Source organism: Alexandromys fortis, unplaced genomic scaffold (genome assembly GCF_014885135.2).
Source record: "Alexandromys fortis isolate MF-2015 unplaced genomic scaffold, M_Fortis_MF-2015_v1.1 scaffold_28, whole genome shotgun sequence".
In the NCBI taxonomy this organism is placed as follows: domain Eukaryota; kingdom Metazoa; phylum Chordata; class Mammalia; order Rodentia; family Cricetidae; genus Alexandromys; species Alexandromys fortis.
The window spans coordinates 6,093,227-6,108,324 of record NW_026067901.1 but is presented as its reverse complement, the minus strand read 5'-3'; the positions used below and the strand labels follow the sequence as shown (position 1 = coordinate 6,108,324).

The 15,098-nt window shown below is 37.8% G+C and overlaps 1 protein-coding gene across 1 annotated transcript in view; it reads left to right on the top strand.

Annotated features, from left to right (window-relative positions):
* Cntn1 (contactin 1) overlaps positions 1 to 15,098 on the top strand; it is a 271,171-nt gene that overhangs the window by 238,978 nt on the left and 17,095 nt on the right. Inside the window, exons 21-23 of the mRNA XM_050130990.1 lie at positions 4,678 to 4,864; positions 7,062 to 7,174; positions 7,931 to 8,087. Coding sequence (XP_049986947.1) covers positions 4,678 to 4,864; positions 7,062 to 7,174; positions 7,931 to 8,087 — 457 coding nt within the window. The remainder of the gene's footprint in view (positions 1 to 4,677; positions 4,865 to 7,061; positions 7,175 to 7,930; positions 8,088 to 15,098) is intronic.

Genomic DNA, 15,098 nt, shown 5'->3' with positions numbered 1-15,098 from the left:
GTGCGGCCAGTGATCTTAATCCCTGGGCCATCTCTCCAGCCCAATTAAAGGGAATTTAAGGAGCTCCCAAAAGGTTTTCAAGCATAGATTTTAATGACTGACATTATTAATTGTTATAGAATGGTCTAATGTTTGCATTAGTCTGGTATTTGAATAATTTGCAATTGTATATTTTGCTGAGAGAGGGATTTTTCTGTATTAGTCTCTCATGTTTTTATTAAAAGTGCCATACTTAATTTTGCCTAGAGTATTAAATCTTTATTAGAGGACTTGCCACTAGAAATAGGGTATGTTTTGCATAAAGCTCCTGATTTAAGGAAAGAATTAATTCAGAAATGTGGTATAAAACAAACAGCAAATAGTAAAATAGGCCAAAGTTTTAAAAAGGCCTAGAATGCCTAGCACTTCATAACCAGGAGCATCTCTTACCATAGCCTGATGTTCCATGAAAAACTGAGATGAAAGGTCTGCAGAAAGCAACAGGACCAGAAGAAAAGAGATGATGTTAGGGGCCAGAAACACGTTCTAAGCATAATTATTCCTTTGTAAACCTAAGGCTTAAATTTTTCTCTAAGGTTCTCTTAGCTTTCAAATACTTTTAGGAAGACTACATTTTGAAACCAAATTAAATACTTAAACCTCTATTATATTGGTACTTACATATATTAATGTTTTGAATCTTTCTTTTATTTAGCTTTAAGCGAGATTTATAAAGGCCCAGAACACATTTACTTGGGTCTCCATGACAACCTTAGCATCTGTGACAGTGCTGGAGGGCAGTGGGCATCTAATAAATACTTGTTCAATGAAGGAAAGGGTCTTAGTTTAGCATATACCTGCCCTCACAGAGTTGACCTTCTAGCAAGAATGCAGAGAAGACAGTGCGACAATTCCATAATGATTTAACAGGCATTATTATACGCTAACCGTAGACAAGGGTCCTTTGGATACTTCTAAAAACAGGAAAATATATCAATGCCACAACATTAAAACTTGAGGGAAATAAATGCAGAGTGTGTTGCTCTAGCATATACAGGTGAATTTGTGGCACCAGGGAGACAGATCAACTAGCAAAGTGTTTGCCTCTTAAGCACAAGAGTCTTAGTTTTAGCCACGGAACCAATGCGACAAAAATAGCCAGGTGTAGTGGTGTGTGCATATTATCCAAGAGCTACGAAAACAGAGACAGCTGAATCCAGGCTCACTGGCCAGCCCACATAGTCACATGGCCTACTTGGCAAACTCTAAGCCAGTGTATGTATGTATGTATGTATGTATGTATGTATGTATGTATGTGTATACCTATGTATATATGTGTGTGTGTGTGCGTGTGTGTGTATTATGTATGTATATGTGCAGCTCTTGAAGGAAGATATCAGAGGTTATCCTCACATATCCACACACATCTGCACATGCTCTTCCACATACAAAAATGTGCCTGCATACATATAAACATGCACAAACAAATGTGTTATCTATTTATAAAGCCAAGAATCTCTTATTTATTATGCACTTCCTCCACTGCTGGAGATAGTTAGTTCCTACTCACGCATGCCTCCTCTCCAGTGAACTTCCTGGTAAGGAACCCAAAGTGTTACGTTTGTTTTGATTGACGCTACAAGTTGTGTCCCTTACACTGAACAGTTTCCTCATGAATCAGTTCAATGTTTTACACACTTACGCTTGGCCCAAGGATCAAGAAGCCCAAGCCTATCCTCTATTTGGAAATGACTTCTACCTTCATAATTAGTGAGTTCAGATGAAAATGGTAATTTCACATTTTTTAAATGTTTATTATATTCTTTGACAATTTTGAGTTTGGGGCATTATCACCCCATTACCCTCTCTCATACCCACCCACTCGTACTTTGATATCTCTTTCTCTTTGGGCACACTAAATTTAATGTATAAGCGTGAGTGGTGGTGGGCTGAGTGTTACTAGAACGTAAGAACCTTTCAGGTTGCCACACTACCAAGGAAAATGACTTTCCTCCTGTACCGAATAACTGCCGAGACTGTCAGAGAGCTGTGAGGACTCATGACCTTCTTCTCACAGGATGATGCCACAATTTGCATTCATATAGCTACTTCTGCACACTTGAGGACTCATTAAAACATAAGGATTGAGTAAGCATGGATTTAAGGAGAGGCTAACTTTGCAAGGAAGCGATCTGTGTTTATTTCTGAAATGTTAATTTTCCTATGATCAAAGCCATACAAGTCACATTTCAAAACAAAGACACTGGGACTCCTTTAAATGATCTTTTTGATGTCAAGTTACAAGATCATCACTTCTGTTGGTTCTAAGTTTAAATTAAACGTTACTCCATAGGTCCTTGGAGAGTTGGATATACAAAAAAAAAAATCAGTTTTTTTTTTTTAGGACATAGTTTCAAAGATTAAATCAAGGAAAATGCAGTTATGTCCTTTTGTTTGCTATCTCAAATGTCACATTGTATTTCGAGTAAGAAAATTCATGTGATTATTCCACATTTGGTCACATGAATTTTACAGAAATCTTATTATTGTTTTCATCTATGTCCTAGTAAGGGTGTTGCTGGGATGAAACACCATGACTAAAAGCAAGCTGGGATGAAGGGGTTTATTTTGCTTATGATTCTGAATCACTGTCATTATTGAAGGCACTCACGGTGGGAACTCAAACAGGTTAGGAACCTGGAGGCAGGAGCTGATGCAGAGTCCATGGAGGGGTGCTGCTTACTGGCTTGCTCAGCCTGCTTTTTTTTATAGAACCCAGAAAGGACCTCCAGCTCTGGGGAAGCACCACCCACAATGACTTGGACACTGTCCCATTAATCACTAATTAAGAAAATGCCTTCCAGACTTATCTTTATTCTAATTTTTTGGAGGCATTTTTGTAATTGTGGTTCACTCCTCTCAGACGATTCTAGTTTGTTTCAGGTTGACATGAATTATTCAGCATAGTCTATAAACTCCTCTTTGAAGTAGATATAAGCACTACTCTGAAAATGATGTTTTAAAGCATTATTATTCAATGCATACAAATATCAAGAGTTAGAAATTTTAAAGTCCTTGGATTTGACTGCTGTCAAATGCCTTCTACCTTTCTATGTTTGTTTAGAAGATATTGTATGTGGATTATTCTAATGAAGGACCTGGATTTTCTCAGAATGTAAATGTTCATTGTATTTGTCCTCTGATTAGCAAGGAAAAGGCCTCATGTGTTGTCTAGTTCAGGTTCCATGCAGATGGAGACCATGTTCCACACACATAGTGAATGTGATCACAGTCTAATGTTCCCAAGAGCCTCCTGTCCTAGCAAAGTCTGAAACACACGTGTCAGCAGAAATCAGCCTGGGGGGCTGTTTGGTGCACTTTCACCCTTTCTGTCTTGAAATGATAGAAATGCCAGTGATTTCATTAAAAACATCCAAAAGTATGATGTGACATCATCAAAATGTTCATTAAAAGGAAAATAAAAATAACACAAAAGAAACATATAAACAATAAGCAATTATCCTGCGTTTGGAAACCCACACAACTGACATGTAAACCTTACAATCTGCCAAGAAGATTCGGCTTACTGAGTTCTGTTATATAATGGTCATGTGTGTATGATCATAAGTGAGAAACTTAATATCATATTAGCATCAGGTGATTTTTATCAGGGCATTTTGGCTGATTTTGAAAATAAATTCCCATTACTTTAAGCAGTGAATCTAAGCATGGTAAATTTGAATATACTTATAAAATTAAATTTCATTCAAACTTTAGATATAATCATGGATTTAATGCCCCCAGTCTTTATTTTAAAAGCCTAATTCAAATTTATAACTTGTATTAAGCTTTGAGTCAAGGCTATAGTTAACAAAAGTAGTAATTTCTAATAATAACAATGGAAATATTTTTAAATATCTTAATTGGAAGCAACTTCTATAACTCACCAAATAGGTGATTTCCACCCAGTCTGGCACTCTGAGTTCAATGGGCCTACAAGATCAAAGGAGAGAGACAACAAAGGAGAAGGGCAAGTTGTGGTCAGACTTTAACATGTAGCCTAAAGCATACAGTCATATATGTGTGCACACACACACACATACACACACACAATAAAATAATTATAAATGATTATTGGGTGCATTTATTTGATGTTTTAAAGGAATGAAAGTAAATAGCTAACATACATACTTACTTACGTACATACATACACACTATTGCATGCATCCTTACATCAGAAAGGATTTTACTAAAAGAAAAGTCATTTGCCAGTGCATTGCAGGCCACATAATGAGGTATTTTTCAAGCAAGGCATATTTCTGCCAAGCTATTGAAAGTTCTTCATGAATTGAAACCCTATAAACAGATATAAAACAAGAAATTAAGATTGAAATTATTGTCACAAGCATTTCCAGAAAGTTCACTTTCATATTTAGAAAGCCAATCTAATCAGCCTCCGTGTGTCCTCCATCTCTCTCATCAGCACAAGGCAACCTTATCAGCAGAGTGTAGTTGTCATCTAATTGCACTACTTTTAGTTAGATATCACTATGCAAAGCCAATAGGAGGATGAATGTGTCATTACGTGGCATTAAAAATATGGCGACATCCTACCAGTGAAGCAAAGCCCACAGCAATGAACTTTTCACACCAAGATCTGAATCACAGTGAAGTATCACTCCCCTTGGAAATCTGCAGATTCGATACTGGGCTGCGCACGACAAGGAAGCAGCAGCACACCGAGTGCAAGTCACCAGCCAGGAGTACTCCGCCAGGCTCGAGAACCTGCTGCCTGACACCCAGTACTTCATTGAAGTTGGAGCCTGCAACAGTGCCGGGTGTGGACCTTCGAGTGACGTGATCGAGGCCTTCACCAGAAAAGCCCGTGAGTATCATAACTTGATTCTTAGGCACATCAAAATTTACCAATTAATTTAAATGAGATCCTGATTGTCGGCACATATGAAAAGAATGTTCTATCCAGCTCCTCATACGCTTTTGATTTTTCAATGCCGCATCCTATATATTGCCTCAGAATGTCCTAGGTATTGTCAGAAAAGGGAGAACTGAGAAGCATGCTCTTACACACTTTTTATTCTACTTCCCAGTACCTTTAGAAAGAACTTCCTTCAAACTACAGACCATCAGAAACCAGCTAGTCTACTCTCTACTTCTATCGATTTAATGTTTCATACAGATACATTGGTACCATAACATCACAGTTGTGTCCATTTTCCTATGCTTTATTCATAGATCATCATTGTATAACATAGACACAAACAAGTTCTCTAACACCGAGACTGCTCTCTATTTTTGTGCTCAGATCTGGGCAGTTCTCATCTCTCCAGCTTCACTTTGACACTTTCCTTCTGGAACCCAGTAGCATATGTGTGCAAAGAAACAACTGTACGCAGGACTCTAGAGACCATCACAGTATCTCTAAGAATGATTACCATGAGGTTTTGCAATGCTGAGAAAATCTCTAAGGATCATGTCTTCTAGTACACTGACAGAGGTAGATAGTGTCAGACATGGTTTTGAATTCTACTCTGCATTGCACTAAACCTATGACAGCCAATTAGCTTTCCTCTTTAAATTTTGATTCATTTCATTTTTTTAAATGAAGAATTATTTTTTCTTGTTCATTCTATTCTTTTCTCACAAATACGTGTTTTGTCCAGAATAGTTCTACATGGAAAGGATATAGCAAAAATTAAAACTCAAGCTAAAACCCTGTTAAGTAAGTGTGTTTACAACCACAGGGCTGTAGGATAGGTGAACTGATAAAACTGAAAATGATTTGTGTGGAAGCCAAATCTGTTGGCCTGGCTGGAAGGATTTTGAAATAATACCCTGAAAGCTAGAATGTAAGTGATGAAAAATAAGAAGGACCCATTTGGTGACGAACTGGGAGAAGACTATTCTGGATAGAGAAAATAAGTATGCAGAATTTGAAATACTTAATTTTGGAAACACCAGTAGGACCAAAACCTGGCTCTGAGGTGATGAAGGGAGAGTGTGTGGAATTTAAAATGTGAAGTGCTTTGTAAGTCATCATTATGGGTATTATCTGAGTGTGATAATAGCCTGTTTCTTAAAGTCATAAAGATACCTAGTTATGCTATTTGAAACCATCACTCTGACTTCCATCGAAACAAAGGACTGTGGCAATTAGAGCAAAAACAGAAGAGCCAGTCCAGAATTGAGAAGAGAGCCATTGGCAGCTAGTATGAAGGGGAAGTGTAGACAGATGTGGAATTCATTCCTCGTGTGGAGTTGTCTGGACATACAGGTAACTTGGATGTTGGCAATAAATGGAGGAAAGGACAAATAGCAAATTTTTGCTTGGGAAACTAGAAGCATACATGTGCCCTTTTCCAAAAATAGGAAATGTTCCTAAGAGGCAGATTTGAGGTTACATGACCAGTGATTCATCCTTTTTACATTATATTTCAACATCAGGCATTCAATATAGACAGGAAGTTGAATACATGTTCAGAAGAAAACAGATTAGGGCTCTAGACTGATTTGGAGTGTTTAAAATGCTTAAGAAAGGTTCACAGATAAAGCAGAGATGCGTATGCAGAATCAAACCTGTGGTCCTTCCAACACTTGGAAATCGATCAGAAAGCACAGAATTAGCTCACAGTGAACAATGAGGGAGACTGCAACAACAAAGAGGCACAGGAGTGTCGATAAGACGCAGGGGATTTGAGAAAAGAACAAGAGATCTAGAAACCCTTCAACTCTGAAGAGTCAGAAAAGGTTGTAAGAAATGCCATTAGATTTGGTGAAGATTGTTGATCTTGACGGCAACAGTCTGAAGAGACCAGGAGAAAAAAAAATCTGATGAGAAAAGAATAAAGACAATTTTATTTCTTGACTCACAAACAATTGGGAGAATTAAGTAAACTTTTGAATGTACAGTGCCGTGTTGTGCTCAGTGCATGGCGTACGAAATAATCCTCAGGTGGGCTGCTGTTACTGAGAGCATCTTCAGCGCCACAGACCCTCCAATGATGTAGTTTGTGAAACCAAGTTTGATCAGGTGATCACTCATTACCTGTTTCTTCTTCCCACAGCTCCCAGCCAACCACCAAGGATCATCAGTTCGGTGAGGTCTGGGTCCCGCTATATAATCACGTGGGATCATGTTGTTGCGCTGTCAAATGAATCTACAGTGACGGGATACAAGGTAAATTAAGAAGTGCCTAGCCTATTGTCCACATACGCTTTCTTCCTGCTAACGCTGGTGTACGTGGCTTCAGATATCAGGAAAATCCTTTTGACCTCTTTCTACCCATACAGCACAGTCAGAAGACAGAGTCTCATGAAAAATCTTTAGATAAGGATTTACCTTGAGTGGATTTTAGGAAAATTCTATGGCAAGTAGAATACCCCCTATAAAGAATGGAGCTGTCACAGTAATCATTGCTTAGACAGGAGACAGATGCACTCATTTTTGTTTGTCTGGGGGTACTGATTATATACAGTGTTGCCTTCCTCCCTCACTGTAAACTAGAAGGACTGAGTTATTCCCATGGATTCTCTATACCATGCTAATGCATTAGCTATGTAAGCTCTGGGAATAATGTTGAAAAGGCTTAAAACTGAGAGAACTTTGTTAGGCCACTTCAAAATGTGACAAGCTTTCATTTGATATTTTCCTGAAAAAAAAAAAGATGCATTTTTGGCATAGTTCCAGTCATTTCAAAACAAAAGTAAACAAATGAACAACAGAAAGCATTTGAGGATGTGGCACAAGCTGCTGACTGAGCCCCAGGTCAGCAGGCCCCCATTCTCAGGGAATCGCAACAGATGAATGTCTCTTCAGAGCTTGAGTGTGCTGACCTTTATCAACCAAAGAGTAAACATTGTATGCTGCTATTAACTTTAGGCATTGGCTCACAATTGTGGCTCCATTAACTCTTCGTAATTTGGAACTCTGTAGATACTCTACAGACCTGATGGGCAACATGATGGCAAGCTGTTCTCAACCCATAAGCACTCCATAGAAGTCCCAATCCCCAGAGACGGAGAGTACGTTGTCGAGGTCCGAGCACACAGTGATGGGGGAGACGGAGTAGTGTCTCAAGTTAAAATTTCAGGTAAGCCATCATCTAAAAGCTGGTTCTGTTTCGTTACCTGTGAGTTTCTATGCTCTGTGCATGGCTTCTCAAGAGCGGAGGTAGAACTGACATTCACCACATCAGCATTTTCCTAAGAAATTCAAATATCAAGCATGCCACAGAATTGGATGTTCCATTTCTGATGAATGAGAAAAGCAAATTCATAGCATAGAGCCTCCCTGTTGGTTATGATTTAGATGTCAAAGAACCGCTAAAAATGTTTAAGATGAGTGTGTCTCGCATTATGCTAGAGGCGTTTACTGGATTGTGGTGATCACTACATTATATAAACATTGCATTTGCACGTTGAAAACATTTTTATTAAATATCTTACATTGAATAACACATTCAAAATATAAGGCATTAAAGGCAAAAAGAATACTAGGCAATTAACTAATAATATTCAAGAAGAAATCTACTGATCCATTTTGTGTTCTGCAGGCTTATCTTTCTCAGTTTCATGTACATTACTATAGTAATCAGAAAGACATTAGATTATTTCTCCTTTACATTGATCCTTACTTTGTGGCTTAATCCACACAATGTTTTTCTATGAGTGCTTGCCATCACGGGCTGGGTTAAACTCTATGAGAGTTGAGACAGTGATTCCTTTTCTACATTGTTTCTACAGTATTTTTTGCTTAATTTTTAGTTTTTTTCTTATATCCTATTTATTTATTTATCTATTTTTGGTATTTCAAGACTGGGTATTGTTGTAGCTTTGGAGCCTGTCCTGGAACTCACTGTGTAGACCAGGCTGACCTCAAACGCACAGAGATCTGCCTGCCTCTGTCTCCCGAGTGCTGGGATTAAAGGCGTGTGCCACTACTGCCTGACTTTATATCCTCCTTGTTTATGTTTATTATATTGAATTAAGATTTATGCGAACTTAAGAATTTGATTAGAGAATATAAAAATAGAAGATGCTAAATCAATGAGAGCAATGATTGAGAAAAGTGATTCATAGCTAAGTAGACAAATGTGTTATTACATATTTAGCAAACAAAAGATGCCTTAACACAATGACAGACTATAATTGTTGCTTCTCCCATGAGCCAAGTTCTCCTCATGCCCACCATATCACATATATATTTTTCTCAAATAGAAAGTGATGGGATAATACAGTTATTTTTCATTTTAATTATTGTATCTTTTTAAAAAAATAGAACTTAAAGATTCCTAAGAAAGTTAGTGAATATCTAGTTGTGTCTCTGCAGCCTTGGACAATTATGGTATGATTCACCTGCTCCCAGTCATTCTTCAGGGTATGTGTGTAATTTTTTGTGGAGCTTCTGTTGATTAGATCATGCTGCATCCCCTATTTTCTTGTGAATGTCCCTGGATCATTCAAGATTTTAGAAACTTTAGTTAAACATAGACATAACAGTCTTTCATATAAGTATATATAATTTATCTACCCCTTCCATATTTTTCTATTATAGATAATAGCTGTTAGTACATTTTTATAATGAGTTTGTTGTAGGTCTTTGTGAAGGTAAATTTAAGTAATTAACCAGAGTTTTGCTTCTCTATTTCCAATCCCCTTTGAATGTACTTATTCCAGTCTATGACTATAATGAGACTTTTCCCTGGCATCGGCTCATTCTTGCTCTTTCTTTTCATATACTATTATAGAAATGAAGATGATGTCACATTACTTTAAACACATTTTCTAAATTCTGAGCTTTAACAACAAGTGACATTACATTTTACTTTTATTTGTTCCTTGGGTAAAATAGAACCTGCTGTATGGTTTCAAACCAGCAGTTTGTGTTTAGAGACACTTGAGCCATGCATGTGACCAAGTGATGGCAGGTGGTGGCATCTAGACAATGAGTGGGCAAACACTCAACTTCTGACTTTCCAAGGGGAGGAAGGAGCCTACTTGGTTACTTGGTAGTGTCAGCTCATCTCTATGACATAGGTAGCTACACCTTTAACCTCAGGCTTCAATGTGATTTCAGCAAGTGTTTAACAAAGACTTTACACGGTAGCATGCCATTACAAACTATCAGTGTCCTATGACCCAGTGGATGTGGGTACAACCTCAAGACACTGGAAATGTTAAGCTACAGTAAAATAATTATGCAGGAATATATTTTGAGCATTTGCTACTTTTTCTTTAATCTTTTTAATATAACTAATATCTTTTATGCAAATTTCATTTTTGTGGCAGTGAATTAAGAATTACTTTTAAATTTGCTAAGGATTGGCCAGTTGGCTCTTAGGAGGAAGCAGTCACTGCAGTGACAATTAGACATTCCAGTCCACAGATGCATCCTTCATTTGTAGAAACTGCAGACAAGCCTAGAATATTTCCTACCTTACATTTGTCAACTAAAGAATGGCTTCTCTATTCAGAACTTCAGTGGCTCTTTTCAGTCTAATCACAACTGTACAAAGACATCAAAGTGGCAAATGTTTGAGAGCTCACATCACTCTAGAATTTTCTTGTTAATATTTATGTATAAGGAAGCTTATAAGTCAACATCATTTGTCATGAGCAGAATATATCCAAGGTTGTGTTATTTCTAGGCCTCCTTGCAAATTTAAAGAACATTAAAACTTTCTTCTCTCATTTTCTGTCTGAAGTCTGTAAGCAGGGATTTAGTGCATTTCCTGATAGTTATGTAGAATGTAAGCAGTAGGCCACAAAAGAATATCTACAAAGTCCATTGATAAAAAGTTTAAAAGCAGAGAACAACAAAGCTGTGTTTGGGAAAGGCACATTTTTGGCCTATAGAACTCCCACAGAAAGAATGAATAGTACCAGACTCTGAGCAGTACTTCCTTTTTGCGGACCCTGGGGAGTGGTTGGAAGAGGCCGCTGGTGCTGCCAGTGTTCCCTTTCCTTAGCTGGGGAGTATATGTGTGTTTTGCTATCTTTTCTAAGTTGTGTTTTGTAAAATACTGACTTTCTGTATACCAAAGTTGTAATGCAGAAGAACCAGAATCTCCTCAGTAAAAATATTTTTGGCATGGTGTTTTTAGCAATCTATTAGTTTTCTAGGGCCGCTATAACTAAGTGACACAGAAACATGGCTTTAAAAATAGGAAATGATTTATCTTAGTTCTAATCTAGAAGCTAGAAACCCAAGATGGAGTGGGTCCAGAATGTTTTATCCTGAGGTCTCTCTAAGGTTGTTTCATCATACCTGTTCACAAGGTCTGCCCTGCATGTAGATTCACATCTCTTACCTTGACTCCAGTTGTATTAAATTAGGATCCATTCTAATGACCTAAATTTTAACTTATATATGTCTTTGTTTCAAATATAAATTTTTTATTACTTTATAAATAATACCAATCAAAATTTCCACTTCCTCCCCTTCTCCCACTCCCCTCCTACTCCTTTATTCCCCTTCCTCCTCCCCCTTCAGTCCTAAGAGAGGGCAGGGTACCCTGCCCTGTGGGAAATCCAAGGCCCTCCCCACTACATCCAGGCTTAGGAAGCTGTGCATCCAAATAGAATAGGATCCCAAAAAGCCAGTACATGCAGTAGAGACAAATTCCACTTCCATTATCATTGGCTTCTCAGTCTGACCCAATTGTCATCCACATTCAGAGGGTCCAGTTTGATCCCATGCTCGTCTAGTCCCACTCCAGGTAGATTTGGTGAGCTCCCATTAGCTCAGGCACACTGTCTCAGTGGGTGGACCAAAAAAACCTGCTGTTAATACAGTCATATTCTGAGGTACCAGAGATGAAAACTTTAACAAATGGATTTTAGAGCAACAACACAACACAATGGTCATTTGCAGTTTTAGGAGACCCAATATTTGTAAACAGTGAAGGCAAAGTCTTCTCTAAGCAAATCTGATAAATTTTGTTCCAAAGACCCAAAATAAATCTTTAATATCAAATATATGACATAGTCTTAGATGATGAGTGTAGAAGGACAAGGAGGTGGCAACTGTTTACTGTGAGAGTGTCAGAAGAGGCTGACTCCAAGATGCAGCTGAAAGGGGGATAGATGGGAGAGGGAGGTCCATCCATTTATGTGACAAAGACAATCACAGAACCTTGATATGAGAGAAAGCGTTGATGTTCAAGGATACCTGTGGCTGCAGACAAGCCATGGAGAAGTCATGAAGAGATCAGCCAAGTTAGGTAAGGGAAGCGGGAAGCTCTTTGCCATTAGGACTTTACAGGATTTAATGAAGGGCTTTGGGTAGTCTTCCAAATATAAAGTGATACCATGAAAACATCCAACAGTAAAAATTTTCATGATAAGATTTGTATTTTGCAAAAGAGATTTTCAGCCAGTCTTTGAGCATGACTCAGATAAAAATATTTGTGGATCTTTGGAAACAGAAGCACCATGGTGATGGTCGAAACAAAAATTAAATTCAATTTTGATGAGTGGGGGAACAGTAGAGATGAGACACCATTATATTTAGAATTTGCTTGGAAGAAGACCCAATTGGCATTTTTTGATGATTTGATGAAAATCTTCTGATTTTGAAGATTTATATAAATAAGCAGACCCATCTGCTTAACTGACCAGCAGAAACACATCCTAAGACAGATATGTCTCCTGAAAATACATGATTGGAGGCAATAAGATGCCAGTTTAGACACGCTGTGCCCAGCGTTCTTGTTACACATCTACAAATATCAGTAGAAGTAGATAAAGAAAGAGCTATGGTATAAACTAAGAAACCAAAATTCATCAGAGAACCAACTACATAGTTATATAACTTTATTTTTAGTGTATCATGAAATTAAAATACAGAAATTGAGACAACAGAAATTGCCCCAAGCTGTCAGATGGTGTTGTTAATATAATAAATGAGGGGAAACACTGGCTCATTACTTCTAGCTAAAGAATAATATCTGAGAAGCATCTGTGTTCTCTAGAATACTTTTCATGGGTAGAAAAACTCAAAACTGCCTGAAATAGGTCGGCTTTATCCTGATATGTATGGTATTTCAAAAATATAAAGGAACAAGTTTTGCCTTCTTTTCTTACTTACAAGGTCTCAGCACCACTCACAGATTTCCTTGCCACTGGTTTCCAAAGGCTTCGGCGATTTCAGGAATTATTTTTCCTATGCCGATGCTAATAAATACCCCCAAAAGAAGACAGCATTGTTTCTTAGGTTCCATCTTAAAATAAAGTACATTTCCCAAAAGCCTCTCTGAAAACCTCTCCCATGATATTCAAGACTGGGATAAATATCTACCTACACCTATCAAATGACATTTCTATGATTTCTCAAAATGGCCAAGGCTTACTATTATCTAAGGATGGCAAAATCTGTTTTGACAAGTGAACATTCTAACAGAAAATAAGAAGTGGGACAGAAAAAAAAACTGAGGAAAAGATTCTTGATTAATGTTAAAAATTTAGGAATGGAAATGGGGTCAAGAGCTTCTTAAAACTGTAGAGGAAGAAAATCGGTGATGGAAAGTTGTTGACAGAGATTTTTGTCCCTTCCGATTCTGCAGCCATTCAGTCCCAAAAAACACTTGAGGCCTTAGTTAATTATAAATTTGTTCGCCTATTAGCTCAGGCTTCTTACTAACTCTTATATCTTATATTAACCCATAATTCTTGTCTGTGTTAGCCACTTGGCTTTGTACCTTTTATCAGTGAGGCATTCTCATCTTGAGTCCTCTGTGTCTGGGTGACAACTGCAAACTGAGCCTTTCCTCTTCTCAGAGTTCTCCTGATCTGGTTACCCTGCCTATGCTTCCTGCCTGGCTACTGGCCAATCCGCATTTTATTAAACCAATATGAGTGACAAATATTTACAAGGTACAAGATCATTGTCCCACAGCACAGTATTACAGATCCTGCTGTCTCACCTAGTTGCAGATCATGTTCTGCCACGATCTCAGGCATATGCAGATGTTAAGATCAGCAAAGACTGCCTTTTTAAATTTGTGAAAAAGAAGAATGGGAAATATTTCAGTGACTTCATGGAAAGGTAAATCTTTCCCTTTAGTTTGAATTTTCTTGTTTAGACACACTTACAATAAGTGTAAGGACAATTACATGGTGACCAAACAGAATCAGTTTTTCTTTTTGCTCTTTCTCTATTCAACACACCACATAACCCAACAATAAAAAGGAAACACAGTAGAACAAATGCGAAGGAAGTTATGGTGGATATGCTTTGTTGGCCTCTAAATCTAAGCTCTAAGGAAGGGCTACCACCTTGGCAAGTAAGAACACAACAATTTTAACCTTCTCGTTCACTCTACATTTTACCACTGAACCTCAAACCTGATCGCTTCAGAAGCGAAGGTGGAAGCAGGGAAAAGATGCTATTTGTTTTATGAGTCTGCCACACAAGAATGGCATCAGAAGCCCCCAGGTTGTTAGACTTTAACTGAGCTTAAGAAAGAATGGCTGTGGTAGTCATTGGATATTTTCCATAAAGTCTACACAGACTCTGTGCAGAATAATCTAGCAATAAGTGAGGCCCAGAGCCAAGTTCATAGCCTGTGTAACAACATGCTCTGATTCCTGGGGCTATCAAGCAGAAATCCTGTACCACTGGTGAAGATTCGGCATATGCTATAAATAAACAAACCCAGGAAGGCCATTGGCATGGTATACATTGGATGAATAGAACCCTAAGCCTTAAACCCAAGGACATTGTGTCTTATTCCAGGCTCCATATAGTCTCAGTAAATACTCCTAAAACCTTTTTGAACCAACAAATTAAATTCATAATGCTTTTACAATATATACTAACATAGTTTTTAAAAATGATTCTCTCATACACCTAGTATGTAAGTATTCCACTTTCCATATTCCAGCTCAAAGAGGATCAGAGCCTTCTGAGAGGGTCCATAGTCAAGTTAGCAGGGCTAGTATGTAATAGAATCCTTTCTTACCCCAAACTTCACACTCCTGCCAACCTGTCACCTTGCTGTCTTAAGATGTAGTAGGCCAATTCCACAAGTCCTCATAATTATAGTTTTACTTTGCCAAAAATTCCTATCAGAATTGAAGTTTTGAGTGTGGTTACTTTTGTC